The sequence below is a fragment of the Rhagoletis pomonella genome, unplaced genomic scaffold, assembly GCF_013731165.1.
Source record: "Rhagoletis pomonella isolate Grant_MI unplaced genomic scaffold, Rhpom_1.0 Rhpom_scaffold_00007, whole genome shotgun sequence".
In the NCBI taxonomy this organism is placed as follows: Eukaryota; Metazoa; Arthropoda; class Insecta; order Diptera; family Tephritidae; genus Rhagoletis; species Rhagoletis pomonella.
In genome coordinates this window covers 56,549,107-56,567,041 of record NW_023458561.1, presented here as the reverse complement: position 1 = coordinate 56,567,041, position 17,935 = coordinate 56,549,107, and the positions used below count along the sequence as shown (strand labels likewise).

The 17,935-nt window shown below is 36.6% G+C and overlaps 3 protein-coding genes across 6 annotated transcripts; 2 read left to right on the top strand and 1 right to left on the bottom strand.

The window, feature by feature from the left end:
• Positions 1-630: 630 nt before the first annotated feature.
• On the top strand, positions 631-4,829 carry LOC118743140 (H(+)/Cl(-) exchange transporter 7). 2 transcript variants are annotated; one of them, XM_036475669.1, is made up of 12 exons: positions 631-1,000; positions 1,154-1,348; positions 1,411-1,612; positions 1,698-1,966; positions 2,031-2,639; positions 2,708-2,801; positions 2,928-3,097; positions 3,164-3,346; positions 3,406-3,609; positions 3,676-3,834; positions 3,923-4,006; positions 4,066-4,829. In XM_036475669.1, the coding sequence occupies exons 1-12, from the start codon at positions 797-799 to the stop codon at positions 4,189-4,191; spliced, it is 2,499 nt and encodes an 832-aa protein (XP_036331562.1). In that variant the 5' UTR covers positions 631-796; the 3' UTR covers positions 4,192-4,829. The 2 variants fall into 2 exon arrangements, with proteins under 2 accessions (XP_036331562.1, XP_036331563.1); XM_036475670.1 differs by having other exon boundaries at positions 632-1,000; positions 1,169-1,348.
• A 1,014-nt stretch (positions 4,830-5,843) lies between these two features.
• Positions 5,844-10,399, bottom strand: LOC118743139 (GPI ethanolamine phosphate transferase 3). Its single transcript, XM_036475668.1, has 6 exons — positions 9,967-10,399; positions 9,259-9,902; positions 9,015-9,198; positions 6,737-8,342; positions 6,221-6,660; positions 5,844-6,158 (listed from the first exon to the last, which is right to left on the bottom strand). The coding sequence occupies exons 1-6, from the start codon at positions 10,117-10,119 to the stop codon at positions 5,958-5,960; spliced, it is 3,228 nt and encodes a 1,075-aa protein (XP_036331561.1). The 5' UTR covers positions 10,120-10,399; the 3' UTR covers positions 5,844-5,957.
• Positions 10,400-13,207: 2,808 nt separating this feature from the next.
• On the top strand, positions 13,208-16,220 carry LOC118743137 (phosphoglucomutase-2). 3 transcript variants are annotated; one of them, XR_004993430.1, is made up of 5 exons: positions 13,208-13,309; positions 13,723-14,719; positions 14,782-15,340; positions 15,404-15,913; positions 15,960-16,220. XR_004993430.1 is itself a non-coding variant. In XM_036475660.1 (4 exons), exons 1-4 carry the CDS (start codon positions 13,302-13,304, stop codon positions 15,670-15,672), a joined length of 1,833 nt encoding a protein of 610 aa, XP_036331553.1. In that variant the 5' UTR covers positions 13,208-13,301; the 3' UTR covers positions 15,673-16,220. The 3 variants fall into 3 exon arrangements, 2 of the variants coding, with proteins under 2 accessions (XP_036331553.1, XP_036331554.1); XM_036475660.1 differs by having other exon boundaries at positions 15,404-16,220; XM_036475661.1 differs by lacking the exon at positions 13,208-13,309 and adding an exon at positions 13,571-13,594 and having other exon boundaries at positions 15,404-16,220.
• Positions 16,221-17,935: the final 1,715 nt, after the last annotated feature.

Below are 17,935 nucleotides of genomic sequence, written 5' to 3'. Positions count from 1 at the left end.
GCTTTTGTCGACGCGATTTTTCATACTCACTTTTGGTGTTGCTCATTTCATTTACACACGGCGATTTTTTCGTTTGCAATTGTTGCTGTCAGCTGCGAACCGCTAACTCAATTTACACAGACGAACGCGAGCGCAAAGCGTGTTGCCCAGGGACGGGCAACTCGGTGGCCCTCTCCTTTCCTTGTCTCGCTCTCTCCTACAAACTTCGAGTTGACGCAACAAACATCGCCGTGTGACTTTTCACTTCACTTCCTTCAAGATAATGCAGAACGGGAATTGACCCAGGCCTGACACACAGGCGCAGGGATATACTGATGGTAAGGTGCAGGACGGTTAAATCCCGTAAAAAGTGAAAAATAAGACATACTTGAGCCATACTTTTCGATCGACTATTATTTCCCTCCCATTTATCAGTCAAATAACCGCATTTTTAAAACACTTGCTATACTAAAATAATATAAACCACTTATAAAACCTCTAAAAACTAGAAAATCTCTGTTGATGAAAAAGTAAGGCACGCGAAAGTATTCAAAAGTGCCATTTTTACACCTTGTGCCAAATTGAAAAATAAGAAGCCATTGGAAGTAAAATAGGGTCAAAAATGGCATGATTTGAGCAAAGTTGGCAGGCCTGACCGCGAGCCTGTTGATTTTATAGCTTTGTTTTTTGTTGCATTTTCCCACGGCCTCAGTTTTTTATTCAGCTGTTGTTCGCTTGTATTTTCGTAAAAAGTTTTTGCGAATTTCGCATCATAAAATTAAAGTTTGGAAATTTACAGTATTTTTAAAGTATAACAATGAAAAAGAAAGATGATGCTGAATGTCTGATAAGTGTCGATTCCAGTGATGAAGAAAACACGTTATCAAAACAAAAGGAATCGGATAGTGATAAAATAAAAGTTGATAATTCTTTTGTTCCTTTGCGTAAGGCTACGACTATAGAGGATGATGACGAGCCGCCGGCACTTACAATGAGCGATGTGGAACCAAGTTCATCGGCGGTAAGTTTATTATGGTGAATATACCGAAATTTTCAAGTCCTTAAATTTTGTCTACTTATTTAATTATGCATTGCACTATGTGTGCCTATTTAAATGAGTCATGCTGGCTTGGCTTATCAGTTATTCTATTTAAACGTATGTACTACATAACAGCAAATTGTTCCTCAGACGCAGGGAAATGGAATAGGACGAGATTCTATAGCAGTGGGAGCTGATGATGTTCTATCTGCTAATGATGTAGCTAATAATGAGCGAAGCACTGGCGGTGGCGCAACTGAACCGACTGCTACAACACGTACTCGAGTAGCTACTAATAACACCACCGCCCTGAGAGACGACGTCTATGAGGTGCTTTTAGTGGTTCCAATTTTTAAATGGCATTGAAGTAGATATTGAAATATTTTTTACAGAGCTTGGATTACGATGTATGCGATAATGTGCTATTCAAAGAGGCTCAAAAGCGTACAGATAATGCGCGCTTCAGCATTCGCAAAGACATCTTACGTTGGATAATATTTATAAAAATTGGAGTTGTAACCGCCCTAATTGCTTGTGCAATTGATATACCCATCGAAGAATTGTCGGCTGTAAAATACACGTTTCTCAAAAATTGTACGAACATATGCATTCATACTTACACAAGTTTTATGAACATATTCAAATTGCGAAATAAATAACTTTTCGTTCATTTTAATAGCCGTCGATAACAATACTGCTGCAAACATCAACCCTGATGGAAATCTTGTCATTCCATACATCTATTGGATGGTTATAAGTATAATACCAGTGGTTTTAGGCGCAGCACTTGTAACTTATGTGGAGCCAATCACTGCTGGTAGCGGCATGCCCCAGGTAAAGAGCTATCTGAACGGCGTAAAAATTCCGCGAATTGTACGCATCAAAACTCTCTCTGTAAAAGCGGTTGGAGTGGTAACAGCCGTCGTTGGCGGTCTAGTGGGTGGAAAGGTATGTAGTCTTAAATACTGTAATTTGTTGAAAAAAATTGGAAAACAATTTCTATTGCGATTAGGAAGGTCCAATGGCACACGCAGGAGCAGTAGTGGCTGCGGGTATTTCTCAAGGCAAAAGCACAACGTTTGTTAAGGACTTTCGCATTTTCCGTGATTTTCGGGATGACCATGAGAAACGTGATTTTGTATTGGGCGGCGCGGCGGCTGGTGTCGCTGCAGCTTTCGGGTCGCCAATCGGAGGAATGTTATTCTCGCTGGAAGAAGCTGCTAGTTTTTGGAATCAAAATCTTATTTGGCGTACGCTGGTTGCATCCGTTATAAGTTCATTCACCCTAAACATTGTACTATCCGCCTACCACGGATTAAATAATTTCACTTTTACTGGTCTCTTTAATTTGGGAAAATTCGAACAACCGCTAACTTTTGAATATTTCGAATTGCCTATATTTATGCTATTCGGCGTAACGGGTGGCCTTATGGGTGCCACGTGGAACTCGTATAATACACATATCAATCGATTTCGAAAACGTTTCATTAAATACAAAGTTGCGCGAATCATTGAAGCAGCTCTCGTCGCGTTGGTTGGTGTGACGTTGGCATGCATTATGATATTTTTCATAAATGACTGTCGGCCACTAGGAAATGATCCCACTGACTATCCAGTGCAAGTAAGGGACTCATATTAATAACTATATGAGGTATTCAGATTATAGTTTTCTATCTTATGTTGCAATAGTTATTCTGCGAGGACAATGAATATAACGCCGTAGCGGCACTTTGGTTCCAAACACCAGAGGCGACGGTGCGTTCCTTGTTTCACGATCCACCAGGTAAAATATTTACTTGTCTTTCTAGTTTACAAATCATTTACCTAAAATGCATTATTATTGAAAAAAATTATGATTTTACATTTGAAGACGATTTACATTACAAGAATAATTCTTTCCTTGTTACAGGCTCCCATAAGATCTTGACACTAACCGTGTTTACACTAGTATATTACTTTCTCTCCTGTGTTACTTTCGGTCTAAATGTGTCGCTTGGTATATTTATACCAACAGGTTTAGTTGGAGCTGCATGGGGTCGTTTGGTTGCCATGATTATATTCTACATTTTTCCTGAAGCTGTAAGTAGATATAAAATTAGTAATGTAAAATAGATTTGTTTACAAAATTATATATAATTTTTATAGACCTTTCTAAGCCCCGGTAAGTACGCACTAATCGGCGCGGCCGCAAACTTGGGTGGTGTGCTGCGCATGACCATCAGCCTTTCGGTCATACTTATGGAAACAACGGGAATCGAAACATCATTCTTTTTCCCCTTAATTGTAACTTTGATTAGTGCAAAGTGGGTAGGCGATTACTTTACAGAGGTGAGTCAGACAATGGATTATTTGATGTATGACATAATATTAAAATTTTGAGCATAAAGGGCATCTACGATATACAAATTAAAATGAGTGGTGTACCAGTATTGCCATGGGAACTTCCACCTAAATATGAGGGGCTTAATGCATCACAGTTAATGAGTTCACCTGTAGTCTGTATTAAAAAATGTGACAGCGCCAATTATATCTACAAAATACTGCGACGTTGCAAGCACAATGGCTTTCCAGTTGTAGAGGATGTACAGGGCGTGAGTAATTCGCTTTCGGTTCTATGTAATAATTTCTAATGTATTGGATCTTATACCTCTCGCTAGAATAATCGCGAAAATGGACGTGTCTGTGGTATAGTTTTGCGTTCGCAACTGATTGTGATTTTACTGAATTCGTTGTATGAGGAAAAGAAGCAATTTTGGGAGAAAGCAATTTCAATAGAAACATTTAGAAATGTTTATCCACGCTATCCGTCCATCGATGTTAGTATCTTATATTTCTATCATTCAAATTCTCTGTAAATCACAGAGAATTAAAACTATAAATTAAAACTATAAATTCTTCTTTTAGAGCGTACGTATGCGACCTGAAAAACAAAACTACACTGTGAATCTGGAGATATTCATGAATCCCTCACCCGTGCGCGTTAGCGAAGTGAGTTTTTGGGTGCAATTAACTGTTTGTCGCAAAATACATATATTTTTCTTTTGTAGAATGACTCGGCGTCTAAGATATTCAAGAAATTTCGCGCACTTGGCTTGCGGCATATGATTGTGATTGATAAAGAAAATCGCGTTGTTGGTATTATTACGCGCAAAGATTTTCTATACAAATATTGAATGCTTGCAATATATGAGCCGTTTATTTTGAAAGTGCAATAAGTCACATCGTACCCTTGTGCTTCAATAACCGTATTCTTGTAACCGAGTGCATCTCTAAATCGCTCTATCGTCATAAACTAACGACAACACCTTCTACCTTTGGTTGATGAAGTTGAACGAATTGCCGTCGCATTCAGACACAAGTAACCAGAGGTAATTTAAGCACAAGAGTTGTGAAGTGACTTATGCCACTTACAAAATAAACGGCTCATATACATAAATATGTTTCTAAGTATGCGCCTAGAATGCTAAGATTTTATGATTTTAATCATCACTTCGAATGTTAAATTAGTCGTGTTATATTTTATTCATTAAGTTTCATATGCATATAGTGATGGTGTGAGGTATTTTGAATTTGTGTAAAGAAACCCAACAAAGATATGTGTTAGGGGTCTTCATCAAAAGTGATAAACTGCTGATAAACTTGATAAAATGATAAATTTCCAATTTTGATACATGAAATGTCAAAAATTGTATGGGAATCTATTTAACCAAAATTTATCACTTCATCAAACGTTTTTGGTGGATAAATGCATAAATTTCAGCAAAAATCCACCCTGGCAGGTTGCCACATTGTCCCTTTTACTACGAACACATACAAAGCAAATGAACACAATGGCAATTTATCACTTTAGATGCGGACCCCTATTAGGTTAGAGAACAATTAGAAAACGATTCGAATTCGAATGTGTATTTCTAAGGTAGAAGGCTAAAGGATTTCATTTCATTTCATTTATTTAATAAATGAAGTTAATATCTTATGTAGTGTTTAATGTACGCGTCTAAAGTATGCCTTATATAACGATAAGTAATTCGTTCCAATTTATATTATACATACTTACTTTCATCTCAATAAAGCTATTTTATATATAATTATTCGAGACTTCAAATTGTTTTTGGATGAATGTATAACTTTCAGATGCTAGCCCCGAGATTATTACTCAAATAGTTTAAACGAAATGTAGATTCATAATAATCTATAGATCTAAAACAGAGTTGTGGGTGTTAGCAACGCAATCCAACAGAAACGGTTTTCTTCAATCTTCGGATATATTTTCTTGAAAGAACTCTAATTTATACGCCAACCAGAATCGCAAGTCCAATGGCATTCTAACAAAACTGATTGAAGAATGTTTTTTTTTTGGTACTACAGCAGCAACCATGAACGACTTTCATACGCATGTATGTAGCTACTTAATATGACGACAAGAGAATGAAACTGCTAATATTGTCGATTCAACAAAAGTATACAACAGACTCAAGTAAGAAAGCGCTATTAGAAAAAAAAAACAGTTTGCATGATAAGTCGCAAAATATTGAAATATATACATGAGTAATGTCTTCTTTTCAGGCTTGAAATTCAACTTTCATTTATTAAGATATAAAATGACCCAATACTCAAAAATACTTCATCATTAATTGAATTTCATCAAAATACTAATGGCAAAGCATATAAATCTATCACTAATTTTTTAAAGGACATTGAAATTGATTTATAATTTTATAATTTAATTTAAAATTGGAGATGGCGTTTTAAGCTTTTTTGCTGGCCAATTAATTCTTCTTATAAAGAATTAGGAAGTAACTTTAAATTACAACAAAAAAAAAAAAAGATAAAAAAGGCACATCTTAGAAGGTTCTTTTCAAAATAAATATTATTGATGCAATGCGCCTAAAACACACAACAAATAAAGAAGGGACGATAAAACACAAAAAGAAAATGCTTAATCTAACTTCATATTTTTCGTCTTGAAAATTAACCGCTCTAAAGCACGATTAATGCGTAATATAACAAAGTAACCAACAATTAAAGCAGCTAGACTAACAAATGTACCGATGCCTTCGTAAATGAAACGCGGTGCGAATATTTTCCATACCATCAGATGGCGACAGTGAATAGTGCAAGCCAGCATCGCACAGAACACCTGAGAATGAAAATTGTTTTCGAACTTAAATTGATTTTTTCTTAAAAATATAATAACTTTACCTTAATGCCTTGCAGTATTAGAAACTGTACGGCGAGTTTGAAGGAACTGCCAAGAAAAGTGCCTTCATTCTCGAAGAGCAGAAACTCGCCACGCAACATGTCGTAGCCCATACCCTCTAGCGAAGCGGTAGAAGGTGTTCCACCAGCACCCGAAATATTCGGACTTTTTATGAGTTTTGGATACAGCGCGCAAAGTGAGAATGTCAGCACGCTCAGCAGATTGTACATGCAGAAAAAGAATACCTGTCCACAGAAGGTGTTGAGTATAACTAGCACACCAGAAATCAAATGCGACTTTCCAAGACCACTTGTACGACCCACGAAAGCAGCTCGCCAGTCTATTTGCGATAGCGTAGTTTGATGCGAGGTGGCAAAGAAGCAAAAGTGTGCCAACAAAAACCAGCTGACGATGCCGATGAACGTGGGTTGTAAACAGTTTTCTAATAAGTAAAGAATGAAGATATTAACGTCCTCGTTTTCAAAAGATATGCATGTATTCACGTGAAATAAACTTACCGAAACTAGTCGCCGTGCGATAGCGCAACGTAGAATGCACCAAAATGATGACAACCGCAATCGCCACACATGAAATCATGCCGATTGAGGCGCGCGGTTCGAGCAATACTATCAAAACCATGCTTAGGAACAGCCCAAACACAATGGTCGCCGAAGAATAGACGGTCGTTAGCCCATAGATCATTGCATCCATTTGATTTGCGCGCGCCTCCGCATCATCATACATACGCTTGATCTTTTTAAAAATCTGTGGTATGACGTTGTCCCATGGACTTATTTGTATGGGTGTGCTAAAATTGGGCAAAACGTAGAATGTCAGCAGCGGCGATACGCATAGCACAACAATCTGTATCAGCATAAGTCCGTAAATTACGAGCGCCATGGCGTCGATATGTGTGCGCTTCACGTTTTTAACCGCACTATGCGCTAGTAGCAAATGCCCACCGGCGCAAATCGAAGCTATGGTCGGTCCATAGCGTGCCAACCACACATTCGGCGAACCACCAGTAAGGCTGCCGCTGTGTCGTAAATAGAGGCGGGATACCGTTGTATAGAGTACTATGATGACCACAGCTAAAATATATGTTTTACTGCTTGCCGGTCGTTTAAGCGAGAAGCCACCCGCGTTGTTGGAGAAGTCAGCACAGTTGCCCTGTTCCTCGCGACAACGAAACAGCGTGTACGTATAACGAACGAAAATAATAGCTAACACACTAAACAGGAGCAGCCGAACTGTGCTGGAGCGTAAGAATTGCGACAATCTAAAACGTTTGTTGAGCTCGAGACGCACGCACTTTTGCAGAACTTCATAGGCAAGCAGCAGAATGCATGCAATCAACAGGTATGATAGTATTTTCGGTTCTTGTATAACGAAGCTGTTGGAGAAAAAGACACTGACGGAGATAAGGAATATAATTCGAGTTGGCATATTGCCGAAACGCTTCACTGATGACCAGTTGTCTGCAATTCTGCGCCAATTTTGCAATATTTGGAAGACTAAGACAAATGCACTTAGGATATTGGTAAAGAAAATTACGCCATGTTCCTCCGATCGGAAGGAGAAACTTTTGAAAAAGCGATATCCAAAGAAACCAGCCGCAATAGTTACTAGGTATGTGTACGTGATGCCTTTAAGTGAGAATATATGATACAATTCTATGGAATTCAAGTTATTGATTAGCAAAAACGAAAAGAAAATAGGCAGCAGCGTAAACAATAGTCCTTGAGACATTTGTACGGCGTCGAACTTTACCCAAATTTCGCGACATGTGTTGAGTATAAGTCTCATATTGGCATTTAAATCACTCACAAATGACTTGAAACCAGCTTCATTGTACACGGTTTTTACGCGATGAGTGAATAGGATATATTCGTTATGAATTTGCTCCAACTCATCGACACTAAATGTACGCTTATTCTCCAAAGCGTAGCTGAAGAAGTACTTGTAAATTTGCTGCGCATTCTGCCAGGCGTGCAGTAAAAGAGTTTCGAATCTGCTCATATAGGGTACTTTGATATCAGGTACGAGATTAAAGTTGATTAAACCCAAATTCGAGTAGGGTATTGGGACGCCTAGTATTGCAGCGAGGGTGGGCACAAGATCGATCTGCAAAATAAGGAAGTAAGCAAATGTATGCGCGAATCTCTGCATATAATGTTCATAAATTTGCGAAACGAAGTTATCAATGCAAGAGACCTTAATTAAGTTTTTTCTATTATTTAAAATTTAAAGGTACAAAGTTTTTGTTTTAAAAAATTTTCAATATTACCAATTAGGGCTTTATAAATTGCTTTAGATAGGCCCTAACTAATTTTCTTTTAATACCCTAATTTTTACAAACGTTTGTTAAACGACGATTTATTGAAGCTGCAGCCAAAATCTGAGTACATATTCCGCTTTATTGAATTCAAAAAACTATGAAGGCGCGTAAGAAGAGTTCTAGCTATGAATTAAATGCTACCTATTCACTTGTTGCTAATCACGCTATTCATACATTTGAGGTATCTGAAGCGTTGGGTAAATGGCTTTAATTAACATAAGTGGCACAACACAGTGACGTGTGTGCCAATGATTATCTCATACGCGTCTCGTTTTTGTATGTCTTGTAGATATGTTTGTATACATTAAAAAATATTATGTACTGTTGTTGTTGTTGTTGTAAAGGCTACAACAACTCAATATGTATGCTTTGCAAAGATAAGAAGTTTGACGCAATGCTGCATGCTTAGATAAGCGCAGTTATAGATTTATCTTTCATTTTGCTGATCGCACATTTACCTGTTGCATAGTTGTGTTATCTGAACCAAATTCACTACCGATGAATTTATGACCTTTAGCATATGCGAACAAAAGCGCATTTGTCTCATCCTCGGTTTCTCCCCCATGGTCACCAGATGCCGTCATTCCATGATCCCCCATAACAAGCAAAGTTGTATCGCCATCCATTTTTGCTACAATTGATCTGTAACATCAACAAAATGTTTATTTGATATCCTATTCCAGACCCCTTTTTTATGCATACTTAATAACATCATTCATTTCATCGAGTTTGCGTGCCATTTCCTCATGCAAAGGCCCGTGTTTATGTCCACAATGATCTACACCTAAGAAATGTGCAATTAAAACTTGCCAATCGTCCTTGCCAAGTTCTTTGGGCAAATGTTGTTGAATTTTATTGTCCACTGTATCTAAATCGAATATATCAAAGCTGGGATAAGAATAGGAGCGCCTAAATCGACGTGGGTATAGTTCCGTCCATGTGCTGTCGCCCAAAAAGACGATAGGTAAATTATGTTTTACCAATTGATCAATAATGTTATCTTCATTAATCTCCGGTGATGCAAAATTTGAACCCATGTCCACAAATGTTGGCAAGCTACCCGTGGTAAGTCCCTTTAGGCGCTGCAGAGTAGTTGTTGGCGGATCTGCTTTAAAACGCATCAAGCGTGCATTGTCCGGTGAGTTTTGCATAAGATCGTACATTATTGTCAACTTATTTTCGAATGGGAGTGGAGCTGTAAGGTTCTCTTTGTAAACACCGAATTCATGTTTCAGCGCATCGATAACCAAAATAATCACTTTTGATTTCTGCGGCAAACACAAGTGGGAAGTGGCATTGACATCTTTGAAGATTTCTTGAACTATTTCTTCACTCAGAAAATATTCCTACACATTTTAAATGATTATATTTTTTTAAAGAATATAAGTATAAAAAAGGATAACGACTTACATCACTTTCATTTAAAGATAGTCGTTGACACGAGCTGACGTCGGCTTTAGATACCCGTGATAGAAGGAAACCTCGAGAGAAGAGCAGCACACCAGATGAAAGCATATAGGCCAGCCATATAAGCACGAGCAAATAGCTCCAAGCATAATACATATTTTTAGTTGGATAGGTAATTACTGGCAATTTTCTTATATGTAAAAAATGTGTTGCAGGCCGCGATTGAACCTGCTGCTGACTAGAGAAATCTAATTTTCAATACGTGTGATTGTTATTCAGTTATTTTTTTGTAAATTAGCTCATGATGTATTTTTTCTTAGTACGAGTATTCCGCGGTCAATGCACAAATAATTATTCCATAATAAATGCAAAAAATACTGTCGAATACTAAATAGTTCGCAAGTAAAACAAAAAAGTAATCAGCTGTTTAGGAACTTCTGTCAAGTTTAAAAAGCATCGGCAATACACAAACGGGTTAAATGAGCGGTATTCACCAAGCCCGATAGAATACACTAGGGACGTCGAAAAAAACATCGAAGCATCGAAAATATCGATGTTTTTTGAAAACTCGTTGAACCGTCGTTCCAGTTTTTCAATTGTACAAAAAAAAAAAAAACAGAATTGACTTTGACCAAACAATTGAAGCGGCCCCTAAAAGTTCGGTTAGAAACATACTTAGCTCAGTTGCAGTAATTTATTTCAAATTTTGTACAATTTTGCTAATAACTTATTTTTGTTGTCAAACATTATCTGAAAAAACCTATGCCCATCGATGCATCGAAAAATATCGATGTACATTTCGATGCATCGAAACAAAAAAAAACATCGATGTATTTTTGCCACTGAAATTCCTAGACTACACCAAGATGTATTTAACACCACCTTGTATAAATTCGCCTTGTGCCGCACGATAACACGCTCTTTATTGGCTGCGTTTCTTTATCCATTCCAGGTAATCACATTTCACAACCAAATAAACAGAATGCGTTTGAAATATACGTTAACATATCATCAAGAACGTTCTAAAGAATAAGTAAACAAAAAAGTTTATTCCAAGCATTCAGAATGAATAAAGAAATCCAGTCATGATTCAATAACTACAGGTTGTAGCAATCGTACAAAAACAAAATTTACCGTTGGTATGAACTCCTTGTGTCATTACCAGCTTCTTTATCTATTCATAATCGTATGTATATTTATACCCTGCATACCAAGAATTCAGAGTTCTCTGAAAGGTTTCACAATTTTTTTAAGAATTTTCTTTAAGAAATCGTACAGAAATTTCTTTACTAGTTCTTGTCAACCGCTTCATATGCTTTTCTTTAGAGATTCCTAAAAGAATCGTAACAAATTTCTGATACTCTTAAAGATTTCTCGAGCATTTATTTGCAGGGTATATATTTACGTATATATGTATGTATACAAGGATATGTTATGGGGCTTTCGCACGAGGCGATTTTTCAGGCAATTTTTAGTTGAAAGCAAAGCTCGTTCAACTTTTTTTCCTTGCAACCCTGTGTTTGTTTACATTCTGTATACATACTTTTTTTCTTTTTTACTTTTAGTTTATCTTTCAGCTTCGCTAAAAGCACTTCTACCAACGCTTGCCTTAACAAATTTACGCCAATTGATAAAATTTTGCGATTTAAATTAATTTTCAATAATGTAAATAACAATTCGTGTTGAATGGAAAATCGCCTCGTCTGAATAGGGATGGCAACCTTTTCACTTTCAACTTCTCATTCAACTTCGCATTCAACTTTTGTTACCTGTAAAATCGCCTTGTGCGAATGCCCTATTAACAAAACAGGCGAAAGTTTGACACAAGCGTGCTCATAAGAAGAAGCATGGCTTCTATCGCTAACACCTGTAGTTGATACGCCTTGATTGCAGCCGTTATTTTTTTATGTGGCAACGTATATCGCAGCTGGCATTTCTAGAAAAGAGTGCAGCAGTAGAAAAACGAAAATCGATGAATTGATCTATCTCCATGCTATCGAGGACATGGTTACCAAAAATCCAAGGCGAATTTATACAAGGTGGTAGCAAGAATACAAAAACAACAACCACATGTATTTCTATCACGGTCAAAATCTCAATTCGCCCCAAAGTTTATATGCATTTTGTTTTTGCTATGCTGGGCATGCAAATCAGCAAAATCAGTAAAAGCAAAAACAAAATACATGTAAGGCGACGTTCCCACGACAGTCGGGTCTACGTAACCGGAACGACCCAGATTTATATCTGGCCAAGGACTGTCACTCCAGCAACACTCCCCAAAACCCCTTTGGGGAACTTGTATGCTGCTACAACAACAACAACATGTAAGGCGAAGGAAAGAAGAAGAAATCAGCATATTGAACCACCTTGTATAAATTCCAAATCAAACAAAAATCGCTCCCGATTCTAATGCCCGGGTTATAATGAAAGTAACGGGACGAAGTGAACTGTCACCAAACTTTCTACTGAATTGTGTAATGAATGCAAATCGTTGTAATGCACATAAACGTTACGTAAAACGGAAGCATCTAACACGAATAGATCCTTACGAATTCGCCGCGATTTGTTTCGATCCGTCCGGTGGTATGATTTCCTGCAGGAGTGGTAGTATTGTTACCGGTCATGAACCAAATATACAAGATCAGGCGAGAGGAAGAGTCGCCCATTATAATCGCATTTAGGAAAAAAGTAGGGAGATTTTGAAGGTGGTGGCTTTTTACTGCAATTTTCTTCATTTTCGCTTGTGACATCGTGTGTTCACATAAGGTAAAGAACAATTTACCACAAAGACTTGATTTATAGAAGAATTTGCATAATAAAAATGATTATTCATGCGTTCAACAATTTTTTTTAGCGGGTACTACGCCATCTTCTTTCACTGGAAAACGAGGGAAAAGTAAACAAAGCGAAGAAAACAACGAAAACCAAAATTATTGTCCGCCACTTTAAACGCACAATTTAGGTAAAATGATGCAACAAAATGCTTTAAAATGTGTTGTCATGTTGAATTAACTCTTCTTTACTTGAACAAAAGTGTAAAATAGTGGTACTTGGATGTAAACAAACGCTCAGCTGACGAACCCGCTTTCGCAAACTTTTTTCTCAAAACCAGTTACAAATACAACGTCGCGTTCTTACGTGATCTTGTATTTTTTGTTCATGGCCATTTCACGGCTTTGAAACCAAATATCGATAAGTTAGTAACACTACTAGGCAGCCTGCTGATTTTGACAGTTACTTATTGATCTCTCAGGCGAATTTTCCAGTGGATTTATTTTTGTGGTTTTCCTCTGGATTGTTTACCATATTCGAGATAAATCTTAAGTAAACTTTTATACATGCAAAGGTAATTGACACATAAATATATTTGCAATCAACGTTTAATAGTGGGTATAATTGCAATATAGCTAATCACTGATTATGTTGAGTTTATTAAGTGGGGTAACGAGGAATTTATATTACTAGCTGCACTACCCAAATCTTTATCTCTGAATGTAGTTTGTAAATATATGATGTACTGATGTAAATACAAATAAAGATTTTTAATCATAATAAACTGATAGTAACATTAGAACTAGTCTTAAAAGGTTGGAAACAGCAAATCATATACACATATTGTGTACCTACATATGTATGTATAAGCTCATAATCTACTCCATTCTTTCTTAGTAGGTCGACTCTTTCCATTGCGGCCAAAATCAGTGTGGGGTTTCACTTCAATTCCCTAAATGCATATTAAACCATTTCCTTTATTTCCAGCGAACTGACAATGGCATCTTCCGACCTTCGTAAAACTATTGATCAGTGGTTAGAATGGGACCAATGCCGGAAAACCCGAGCTGAAATTGAGGCTCTTGACCAGGCTGGTGACTGGAAAAAATTAAATGAGCTGTTACTTACGCGGCTTGCATTCGGTACTGCGGGTCTACGTGGTAAAATGAGAGCTGGTTTTAATGGCATGAATGATCTTGTCATAGCACAAACAGCTCAAGGTCTATCTACTTATATGGCGGAACAATTTAGTGATAACGACCGCAAAATAGGCGGAATTGTTTTTGGCTATGATGGACGTCATAATAGCAAACGATTTGCCGAGCTATCCGCAAACATTTTTATACGCGCCGGCTTTAAAGTTTATCTCTATAGGCGTCTGGTAGCCACACCTTTAGTACCATATACAATACGTCATTTCAACTGTTTAGGTGGCGTGATGGTGACTGCATCTCATAATCCAAAAGATGATAATGGCTACAAAGTATACTGGAATAACGGAGCCCAAATCATTACTCCACACGACAAGAATATACAAAAAACTATACTTAGTAATCTTGTACCAAGGGAAGGTACTTGGGATACAGCCAATCTGTATGAGCATGAATTACTTATGGACCCAAAAGAGGCTATTGTTGATTATGTCTATAAATTACGTGCCACTGTACCACAAGCGGTAATTGATGTAAACAGTCAAAGCAATTTGCGTTTAGTTTATAGCGCAATGCACGGCGTAGGCTATCCTTTCATAAATGACACCTTCGCAGCGATTAAATTGAAACCAGTTATTGCTGTAGAAGAACAAAGGGATGCTGATCCAGAGTTTCCAACTGTAGTATTTCCAAATCCAGAAGAAGGGAAAAGCGCTCTAGAATTGTCGATAAAGAAAGCTGACAGCACTAGTTGCACGATCATACTCGCTAATGATCCAGACGCTGATCGTTTGGCTTTGGCTACCAAAAATACAAACACCGGTAAATGGAAGGTATAAAGCTATTTTGTAGTACTTAATATAAACGAAATTTTATAGAGTAATTGAATTTTTAGGTTTATAGTGGCAATGAAATCGGTGCATTACTAGGTTGGTGGGCAATTCATCTCTATCAGCAATCAAATTCAGAGGCTAGTCTCTCCAACTGCTACATGCTTGCAAGCACTGTTAGCTCTAAAATACTGAAAGCATTTGCACAAAAGCATGGTTTTCATTTCATTGAGACTTTAACTGGTTTTAAATGGATGGGTAATGAATCTGATGAATTGATGAAAAATGGCAAGACCGTATTATTTGCTTTCGAAGAGGCAATAGGATTTATGTTTTCTACAAATGTCTTGGACAAGGATGGTGTAAGCGCAGCGTGTCACCTGGCCTCAATGGCCTGCTACCTAGAAGCGAAAGAGAAGATTACATTTGATGAAAAATTGGAAAATATATACAAAGAATATGGATTCCATTATAATATTTCATCTTACTATTTTTGTTATGAACCACCAGTAATTAAAAAGATTTTCGAACATTTGCGTAATTTCAAAGGCGAACCAAAAACTTATCCGTTTTCAATACTTGACGGAAAGTATAAGATTAAGCATATACGCGATTTAACTAACGGTAAGTATCTATCAGCCCCTCAAAACCATTTGATGTTTCAAATAATGTGAAATCCCTTGATAGGCGTTGATACCTCACAACCTAATGGTAAGGCCATTTTGCCGGTTAGTGCGAGCAGCCAAATGATTACTTTCACATTCGAGAATGGATTGGTGATAACATTGCGTACCAGCGGTACGGAACCAAAAATTAAATACTATGCCGAGATGTGTGCACAACCAGATCAAAGGGATTTTGATGGGCTAATAAATACCACAAATGAGATGGTTTCAGCAATTGTACACGAATTTTTGCAGCCAAATGATAATAACCTAACACCAAAAGCTGATTAAACGCTTGTGGGAAGGAAATGAAAGCTCAACTAATACATCTTGAAAGTATTGATACTTAACATTTACACTCAAGCCCATAGATATTGCTTATTGGGCGCACAAAACCAAATGGCTGTTCGGACTTTCTCCGTTTTCACTTCATCAATTGTGTTATTATGAAACGTTAAAACATTCCGAATAGGCAGACAAATTAAATACATGTCGTTACCTTAATATAGAAAGACCCTATCTCACGTAGTCGTTGAAATACAAAAGGCCGTAACTAAGAAAATTTTAAAATTCACTTTTTGATTGACTCTGATGCATTTCATCGTTTTATGCAATACAAAATTTTAGTTAGCTACGTTTTTTTAAGGTAACGATATGTGCTATTCGATTAGCCGGAATCTCTTTGAAGAGGTCATATAATTTTATATTTTTCTAATATTTATCAGTGTTGCTTAAAATTTAATTTATATATGCGTTTTTATACGACGTAGCTTTGCGGATTTTGCTTTTGTTTTTTGTCATAGACAAAGGACCATAGAAACATATATGTACATATAGCAATTACATAATATGTATGAATGTATTTTTAATTACCAAAGTTTCCTTTTTTATTAAAAAAAATTGCAAGACAGCAATAAAATAAAGCGAGAATTGTTTTATTTTAGGAGTACAACATTCACCACTTAATTGGACCTGGATTGCTCAATTTCTTCTTTAATTATTCGGGTAACAGCGAGTTTAATATAAAAATTCGAAAAAGCTGAAAAAAAGGATATTATAGCGAAAATGAACTAGGCCATTCTAACATTTAGCGTTGCTGGGGAAAATATGTACGTACATATAAGCGTTTAAAAAATACTAATGTGTTTTATTTGAAAACAATTAATCTTTAAACAAAAAACACAACCGAACTAAATCAAATTAGTATTGGGCCGCTCATGTGGTGCAAAGATATCCGGTAACATACAAACATAAAAAAACCCGATGAATTGATAGCCTCTCTCCTTTTTTTGAAGCCAGTTAAAAATGTCACAAAACTTTTATGAAAAAGAATCTATCAAGGCGTATTTAACAAGGTGGTGTTGGCCGTATATAAGTAAAAAATTACACTAACAAATTATACGCTGATGTCCATACTGTCATTGGTATGAATTACAACAAACACATCATTTTGACGTAATGGCCTCCGCGGCGAAAAACTCAGCTGTCGCCCCAACACAACCTTGTTTAATACACCTTGGAATCTATCGTCCGCCTTTTTTACGAAACATGAAATTTTAGCAGAAGCAAAAATTATAAGTTCTTATATGAAAAAAGGGATATTTATCGATATTTTTCAACGCCGTATATTCCTTCGAAAGTTTGTTGGTAAAAATTACTGTATTAGTCGTCTCAACAGCTACCTGTCCAGACTCGACCCAAATGAAAGTCCGTCCGGAGACTCCCCGCACGACACCAACCACAACTTCAACCCCACTCAACTAACACCCCTCTCCCTTAAGTGCAATCCGGTTGAAATTGCCTGCTTCTTGGGCTATCGTTAGTTGAGATCGACGACAATGATTGATGGGCAAACCGAAATAGGCGGGCTTTGGTAATGAGGCTACAACAACAACAATCGATGAATTCGAGCCATCCTAATGTTGATAAACGTCTCCAGTTATATAAATAAACAAAATATCAGAATATTTTTTCGTTAATTTTTATTGGTATAAAAGTAGCGATTGACAGGCCATTGTAACGCAACAAAAGTATTATTACCAGAAAATAAATAAAAGAACATAGTATGTATATACATACATACTATCGTATAAAAAATTATAAAAGGTCTTTCGCGCAGCGCACAGACCGATAATATAGGCGCATATTTGTGAATGAGGGTATGTAAGCAGTTGTCAGAAATCAGCCATAATATCATAAGAGCATGTGCCTGATGAGTACTTTTCTTAGCTGGATATGTAATAAATACTAATAAATAAATATATGCATGCATTTGTTGTATTTTTTTTTTTCAAAAACGCATTTTTTAAATAGCTTTTACAACTAAAAAATAAAGTCATTAGCTAGAAAATAAGTAGGAAAATTCGCACTATAAATATTTGATAACTTATTCATAATTTCCAGTACGTTAAAGTTCGTATGCGTATCAAAACAACGATTTTATGTACTTAGTAAATTTACCTTACAATATAATGGAAATACATTAATTTTTAAGGGCATACACATACATACACGTATATGTACATAAGTACTATTATTAAACCTTATAAAAATC

Excerpts from the sequence above, each read along its gene's own strand:
- LOC118743137 (XM_036475660.1), top strand. Across the intron at positions 14,720-14,781 it reads CAAACACCGGTAAATGGAAG|GTTTATAGTGGCAATGAAAT; the intron begins GTATAAAGCTAT and ends TTGAATTTTTAG. Across the intron at positions 15,341-15,403 it reads TATACGCGATTTAACTAACG|GCGTTGATACCTCACAACCT; the intron begins GTAAGTATCTAT and ends ATCCCTTGATAG.
- LOC118743140 (XM_036475669.1), top strand. The coding sequence starts at position 797 with ATGAAAAAGAAAGATGATGCTGAATGTCTGATAAGTGTCGATTCCAGT. Across the intron at positions 1,613-1,697 it reads ATACACGTTTCTCAAAAATT|CCGTCGATAACAATACTGCT; the intron begins GTACGAACATAT and ends TCATTTTAATAG. Across the intron at positions 3,098-3,163 it reads TCTACATTTTTCCTGAAGCT|ACCTTTCTAAGCCCCGGTAA; the intron begins GTAAGTAGATAT and ends TAATTTTTATAG.
- LOC118743139 (XM_036475668.1), bottom strand. The coding sequence starts at position 10,119 with ATGTATTATGCTTGGAGCTATTTGCTCGTGCTTATATGGCTGGCCTAT. Across the intron at positions 9,199-9,258 it reads GAAATGAATGATGTTATTAA|ATCAATTGTAGCAAAAATGG; the intron begins GTATGCATAAAA and ends TTGATGTTACAG. Across the intron at positions 8,343-9,014 it reads ATAACACAACTATGCAACAG|ATCGATCTTGTGCCCACCCT; the intron begins GTAAATGTGCGA and ends CTTATTTTGCAG.